The 8,119-nt window shown below is 34.3% G+C and overlaps 1 protein-coding gene across 1 annotated transcript; it reads right to left on the bottom strand.

The window, feature by feature from the left end:
* Nucleotides 1-6,979: 6,979 nt before the first annotated feature.
* On the bottom strand, nt 6,980-7,531 carry LOC123893732. Its single transcript, XM_045943535.1, has one exon. The coding sequence runs from the start codon at nt 7,529-7,531 to the stop codon at nt 6,980-6,982; it is 552 nt and encodes a 183-aa protein (XP_045799491.1).
* Nucleotides 7,532-8,119: the final 588 nt, after the last annotated feature.

Below are 8,119 nucleotides of genomic sequence, written 5' to 3'. Positions count from 1 at the left end.
AAATTTATTTTGGAATTGTATATTTGAAATATTTGGAATGGAATTAAATAGTGAAAGTTTCTAGTGAAAATTTATTTAGTTTAATGTGAAAAATGAAAGGTGTCCCAAAGAATTAGGGTTGAAATTAGGTAATGGGTTGAAAAAAATATTATAAAAAAAATTACAAAACTAATAAACAAATTTTCCTTTAATTGACGAAGATTAGTTAACTACGAATTTTCTAACGTAAAATTTTCCAACATGTGCGGTGCAAAAATTATGCTTATTTTAGGCGTAAAACAATTTTTTTAGCAGCCAAACGTTGATTGACACGCATAAATTAAGAATGTGGGTTGGCTTATTATAGGCGCAAATAAAAAAAAATTAGCAACCATTGATTGATACGCATAGATTAACATTAATTGATAGTAAAATTAAGAATGTGGGCTAGCTTATTATAGACGCAAATAAAAAAAATTTAGCAACCAAACATTAATTTATAGGCATATATTAAAGTTAATTGATAGCAAAATTAAGAATGTGGGTCACTCAATAAAAGAGGGAAAAATGATAATGATGTGAAATAAATTTATTTCATATATGTGAGGGTTAAGAGATGAGATTCCTAACGTTAATCACAATTGAAGAACATGCTTTAGTGGTTGAAAGACTTTATTGTATGTAAGAGAGGCAAGTTTGATTCCAATGTTAGACAAATTTGAATTTTTTTTTACTATAAAGCTGCAGTAAAAAGATAGGGAAAAGAATTAGGTTTAGGGTTAGCATTTCGGAACAAACTTAGAATATAAGAGATAATAAGAATTAATAATATATAGTAAGAATTAATATATCTGGTTAAAAAAAATAACTTTTGTGAATTCTCATCTATTCTAATAGTATATATATCAACGTGTAATGTTACTATATATTATTAATCTATATATTCTAATATATATAAATAGTATCTCTTATAGTAATGTTACTATATATATTATTAATCTTTATTTTTAATAGTAATTTCTTATTAGGTCTGGTGGTTAAGAGACGAGATTCCTAACTTTAATCACAATCGGAGCAGATGCTCTAGTGGTTAAAAGACTTTGTTGTAAGCAAGGGTGGTGGGTTCGATTCACATGTTTGACAAATTTGTATTTTTTTAATATAAAGCCCCATTAAAAAGGGCGGGGGAAAAATTAGGTTTAGGGCTACCTTGGCGGAACAAGCTTAGAATATAAGAGATGGGATTGAAGAAAGAATAACAATTGTTTAAAAAAAAAATACATTTTCTTAAACTAAATAAAAATTAAATAACATTGAGTTAGGTTAATTTATGCTCTAAAATCACATGTTTTAATGAACTTAAATAGAAAAAAAAAAAAAAAGAATTTGCTAGTTAAAAAAATAAATTTTTTTACATTTAAAAAAATGAAATGCACAAATTTTGAAGATAAATTTTTTGTTTGTATGTTCCTCTTAACACCTCTTCTTAAGATACAAATTAATACTACTCTCTACTACCTTATTATAAACAAATTTTTATTTTGTTAGATAAATCAATTATTCAATAAATTTAAAAAGCAAATATTTACTTATAATTAAAGTCAAAAAAATAATTTTTTTTTATAACAATTTGGGTTCTTAATTGTATCTACTTTTGACAAGGGCTTGCCAACATGCAACCCATCAAACGTGCCTTTATCCAACAAAGGGTGTTGGGGGCATGACTCTATTTCCACTTCTGGAAATTGGAATTATCCAACAAACAAATAACAACATAGAAAATGTTGATAAGGATTTTTAGGGTATTGTTTAAAGAAGGAAAAAAAACAGAGTAATTTTTGTATAAAAGACAATGTAATTATAACTTTGACAAACTGTATGACTCATATTTTTAATACAAACTTTTTCTTTATGAATTTCATGCACAATGTACTTTAGACATTTATTAGCATATGGTCCTAAAAAACAATAATGTCATGCTACACAATTTTGGGTTCCTGTTATAATATTAAAAATTGGACCACTAATAATTCTAAAGATTTGTTATAGTGGTAAAAAGACATGTCTTAAATTTGGGAGACCCTGAGTTCGAGTTCAATTAGTACTCTTGGAATGAGGTAAATGTAATTATATTTATAAGTGTTCTAATAGCCTTAAGGTCTTTCCTATCTTGAATTGGGGCACCTTCCCCTCAAATTTAAATTTTTACTTATCTAAAATTAAATTTCATTAATAATTATAAGATAATTACACATGAATAAAAGACAAACAGATAACAAGCTGTCATCTTTTATTGAGAAACTTTTGTCAATTGGTGGAAGGAGATAATTTTGTGTCCGAGTAAAAGTATATCTAAAATTAATGTTATATGCAAACAACGTTAATATATAAATAGTTTTTTTTTAGCACAATGTATAGAGCATGCGGTGCATTGTAGAGATTTTTCAAGCTTTAAATACAGACACGACTTTGTTCGAGATGTCCTTTTTAATATTTTTAGGCGCGCATAAATATCTATAAAAAAAGAGGTGTATGTGAACTTTTTAACCGACCTCACTGAAGGTGTGAAAACACAAGAAGGGGGGGGGTTGAATTGTGTTTTAGCTAAGTTAAAACTTTTTCAAGTTCTTAACTCAACTACGTTAGCAGCGGATAAATAACACAAATAAAAGCAAGAGAGAGAGATCACACAAGCAATTTATACTGGTTCCTCTCACAAAACGAGAGTAGTCCAGTCCCCTTGCACTTCCAAGGGATTTCACTATAATCACACAAGATTACAACTGCTCAAGCACACAAGCAAGAGACTTCTCAACAATGCTCAAGCACACAAGCTTAAGACTTCACACTTAAGCACACAAGCTTAAGTTACCTCAAGTAATAGTAGAGTATATGAAAATATACAAATGCTCTTAGATGAACCTAAAGAGAGCAAATACAAATAGTACAGAGTATTTGACTAAAGTGCAAAAACACTTAACAGAGGTTCAGAGCTTGTATATCACAGAGTTCAGAGTTTGTTCAGCGCACGTTCAATTCTTGATAATTGTTCCTTTTTTTGTTGTAGCTGAATCTTCTAGTATATATACCACCAGAAAAGAGTCGTTGCAAAAAGAACCGTTGGAGTTGATAATCTTTTGTCTTCAAGCAGTCTGTCTTGATGCAGTTTGGTTGTATCCAAAACTAAGAAAGAGTTTCAGGTACTTTGACTACTGCAGAGAAGACTTTCCTTATTCAGCTAACAAAACTGAAGACCCACGTTCTTAAGTTAGGACAGACAGAACAGAGGTAGCTGAATTGATCAGACTTGAAAGGTCCTTTTCTTCATTGGTAGAAGAGTTGACTAGCAAAGGGAATCTTCACAGATTTCAAGAAGCTCTTCAGAGTTTGATGAAGCTTGTAGTCACTTAAGAAGTTCTGAAGTCTTCATCCTCTGAAGGTTGTAACTTCTGAAGTCCAACATCTTCTGAGCGCTTGTGAACTTCTGAATTCACATCCTCTGAACTTCACTCAGATCTTATCTGATGCTTGTATCTGCGCACTTAAAATAAATTTTTAGTCCTTCCAATTGTTTATTAATACTTTGTTATCATCAAAACCTTTAAAGATTTAGGGGCAAACATTTTTAAATCGATTTTGTTCCAACAATCTCCCCCTTTTTGATGATGACAAACATAAGTATTAATTGACAATTGTTGTTAAATTAACTTATCATGTTTCTCTTAGGTTTATGAGGTTTGCAAGCTCCCCCTAAGATTGATATTCCTTAAAGCCAAAACTTTAGGTTATATACATGATATTTTAATTTAGTATAAGATTAAGATAATTTGAAATAAAACAAGTTTCATATCTTTCTTCAGAGTGAGAGGTTTGCAAGCTCTCCCCCTAAGTCTCATAAGGCTAAGTTAAAATTGCACTCTTAACTTATCCTTACTTATGAAATTTATTTTAGTTTCAACTAACTTAGTCTCCGTATTAAAATACGTAAAACAACTTAAAAGTAACAACTTTTAATTTAACGGATAAAGGCGAGATAAAAGGATAAAAGCGTGGTTTCAGTTTTGAACTTATCACTTATCAATTAATGCGTAACTACTCCCCCTTTTGTCATTATCAAAAAGTAAAAAAAATTTATATAACCAAGACAGTCAAAGAAGAAGAGTGGTTGTTACAAAGGTGAATTAATTTCAAAAACAGAAAACAACGCGCGTAAGGGTTTATAAAAAGGAACAAGTTAACATGCCCGCTTCACGTAAAAACAAGAATAAACAAGTGAAGCAAGAGAGATTGGGAATAATGAAACGATTTAGTTTACGCATCGCAGAGTTTAAGAGAAAGAAAGAAGACGAAAAACGCGAAGAAGATGAAAAAGATAAAGAAGACAACAAGATACCACAAGATGCTGAGATTATAATCATCTCATCAGATTCTGAAGCTGAAGAGAATGAAGATGATGCTGACTATGTTGAGTTCTTGGCTAGCTATGTTCCAGAAGAGGAACAAGAAGAAGAAGAAGAAGAAGAACCAAACCCAGATCCCATAGAAATTTCATCAGAGGATGCTGAGGAGAAATCTGAGATTTCGTCTGAGTATTATCCATCTGATTAGGATTAGGTTGTCTTTTTCTTTTTCTTTTTACCAATGTACTCAACATGGTTAAAGCATTAATAAAAATTTTCGTTTTAAAAACATCTTGTGTTCTTATGGTCTTATGTAACATAGAAAGTTTGCACACACAAAACAAACAAAACATATAACAAATCACATAATCAAGAAAAACAACCATAGCTTAAAAGAAAATTGTTCAGATGATAAACAGAAAATAAAAAGAAAGCTTAAAACAGGTGCAAAGAATCCTAGGGTTTCTTAAGAAAGACTAAGAGCTGGTCGAATTTATCATTCAGAGATCCCACGTTGGAAACCAGTCCATCTACTTTGGATTCCAAGTTGAGGTGAGCTGTCCTTTGCCTTTCCAAACCTTCTTGCTGCTCCCTCAAAGCTTCTTGAAAGATCTGCAACTGATCAGTAACCATAGGAGCTTGATCTTGAACCAAAGGCACTTGTTCTTCAACCAAAGGTGCCTTGCCTTTATCAGAGGGTTCACCTTCCTCTGGGTAGTCAATCATCAGCACATCCTCTTGATTCTGAGAAGCCAGCACATCATCTTCTGAAATATCCTCTTGGTGCAACTCATTTGCCAACTGGGCAACTCTTGCAGCAGCTTCTTCTAACCTTTCAGACTCAGACCTCTGATCTTCAAGACTCTGAAACAGCTTGGAGTCTATCCAGATGACTTTGAAAGCGTTCAGACGTTGTTCAGCATCAGCAAGTGCTTCCAGCTTAGCACGTTCAGATTCAGCATGATTAAAAGTGGTTAACCTTTTCAATGCAGCCCTAGCCATACTCTCCCTCATGAAGCTTATCACATCCAAGTCTCTTCTTCCAACTACAGCCTTAATTTTCTCAGCAGCACCATCCAAAGCATTGCAAATCCTTGCCTTAATGCTTGAAACTTCCAAATCCACATCAGAAGGACAAACCAGAAACTTGTCCTTTAACAAGGATAATCTAACCAAGTCATCATGAAACTGAGTGGATAGATTACAAAAAGGGTTGGATGATGAGGGTGAAGGATTGGGAATGGTAGAGAGGTTGGGTGTTTCATTAGCAGGGTTGTCAATAATAACAACTTCTGCCTCTGAAGGCTTGGGGGCACAAGTATGAATACGCTCAGGAGAAGCATGTTCAGCACTTGGGTTAGAATGGGGTTCAGGGGTTGGTTCAGATGATGAGATGTCAGAAGTTGATTCAGGGTAAATATGTTCAGGAGATGGTTCAGGAGATTTGTGTTCAGCTGTTGGTTCAGGAGATTTATGTGGAGAGGGTTGTTCTGTGGGAGAGATTGGTTTAGTGACAGGAATAGGTGATTTTGGTTCAGATGATGGAATGGTAGGTGTTTCTTTTTGGGGTGGAGGTTGAGGTGATTTAGGTTTGGGGGGTGATGAAGGTTTCTGGGTGAAAGTTTGATTGTTAAGAGGGTCTGGACTAAGATGTTTTTCTAGTTCAGACAGAGGGTTATCAGAGGTTGGAATATCAGAGGTTGGTAAAACAGTTCTGAGAGGTTTGGTGTAACCTATTCCAATCTCATTTTCATTAAAGATGAACTTAGTAGACTTACCTTTACCTTTAGGAGTAGGAGCAGGTCTTTTCCTCAAACTAACAGCCAAAGTCTCTTCATCAGATTCAGTCTCATCTTCTGACGTAGATCCTTCAGATGAACTGTCTACTTCAACAACAACAGGCTCTTTTGAAGCTCCTTCAGCAGCCTTGGTAGCAGATTCTTCATGCTTCCTCTTAGTCCTTTGCTCAGCCATAGATTGTTCAACTTTAACTTTCTTCTGAGCCAAAAGATCTGGCTTAGGTAGATCATCTTGAGCTTCAGCCTTTCTCTTTGGTTTCCTCTTAGGATTATACAGATTTACAGGAGCAGGAGGAACCATACTCCTATCAACAACAAAGCCTTCTTGTCTGAGCACTTCTAAGTAGTCCTGAATGATGTGCTCAGCATCAGCTTCTGAGATAACTGGATATCCATCCACATAAAGGCGATCTTCCAGACTGACTCTAAACTCTTGTTTAGGTTGAACCAGCTTGGTGTTGATTAAGTGCATCTTTGTTAAGAAGCTTGCATTCAGAACTTCTGGCGAGAGCTTCTGAGCCATAAGTTCTGGATAGAACTTCTTCAGATTCTGAACGATGTGACCTTGGAACAGAAGATCTGAAAGTAATCTAGGATAAACAATGGTTGTTCTCCTCTGAGACTTGCTTTGGAAGATGGCTTCACAGATCCTCTCAAAGAAGTATTTACCCAGATTTACTTTCCTTTCAGTCAGAAGAAAATAAATCAGATGACGATGAGGCCATGAAATAGTATCAGTACCACCAACTCTTGGACTGATAGTTGACAAGATAATCTTGAATAAAACCCTGCACTCATCTGTCAGACCTTTAACCTTCCCTTCAACTTCATATCAATGCACATCCTGTGCAGAAGTTCTTCTCTGAATCTAGTATCCTTTTCAAAATCATCCAGCACCAAACCAGAGTTGTCCAAACCCAACAACGCATTGAAGTGAATTGGAGAAAAAGTAAGATTGATACCACAGATGTTAGACCTAATCTGTGTACCAGTGAATTCCAGAAGACCCATCTCCTTCCTAGTTTTTCCTTTCAGACTAGGATTTCTTTCGATTGCGGCAAGTTCTTCTTGCTTAGCTTCATACTTAGAGAAAACTCTTGCTTTCATCCAGAATTTCTTCAGCAAATCTGGATATATAGGACCATTCAACATATCGAAATACTTGTTCCATCCTTGAGCAGAAAAGTACGGCTTCACATCATACCCATTTTCTTTCAAGCTATCAAAGTCGACCATCTTCTCAGGTAGTAACGTTAGTTGTGATTCTGGGAATTCCATCTCATTCCCAACAATCTGAAGATGTCTAAACATGAACGGAGGGATCTTTGATGAAGACGAAGATGAACCGGCCATGATGAAGTTTAGGGAAGGATAGGAACTAATGAGAGAGAAAGAAAGTTTGTTGGAGGTTTAGAGAGAATATGAAAGTGTAGGTTGTGAAAGTGAATAGTGTGCAAGTGTATTGTGTAAGTTTAAATGCACACAGTTAACACGAAAATAGCAAATTTGGGAAGTTACGCTAATTGACAGAAAGTTGAATACCAAAAATCATCATTAACCACCCACTACCTGACACACGTAGACCACGTGCAGAAATTTACTCGGTAACTGCTATTTTAATGGACAACTGTTCAGCAGTGAATACTAAACGTTTCCCACTTAAATAGTTCAGAGCCTCTGAGTTATTTAAAATTCACTATCAGAGTCAAGTACTTCAGAGCTTGTGTTTCAGATGTTCTGAATCATAAGTTCTGATATACATGACCTCTTACACTTTAAAGGCCAAAAAAAAATTTTCATTCAGAGATTGAAAACATGTTCAGATGTTTCTTTATAAAATCAAATCTTTCAACAGGTAAGGCTTTAGTAAATATGTCAGCCCATTGATTTTCAGTATCAACAAACTTAATATCTATAATGCCTCTCTGAACATAATCTCTG

The sequence above is a fragment of the Trifolium pratense genome, linkage group LG1, assembly GCF_020283565.1.
Source record: "Trifolium pratense cultivar HEN17-A07 linkage group LG1, ARS_RC_1.1, whole genome shotgun sequence".
Classification (NCBI taxonomy): Eukaryota; Viridiplantae; Streptophyta; class Magnoliopsida; order Fabales; family Fabaceae; genus Trifolium; species Trifolium pratense.
Note: the sequence above shows the minus strand (reverse complement) of the source record. Positions and strands in the feature narration are given on the sequence as shown.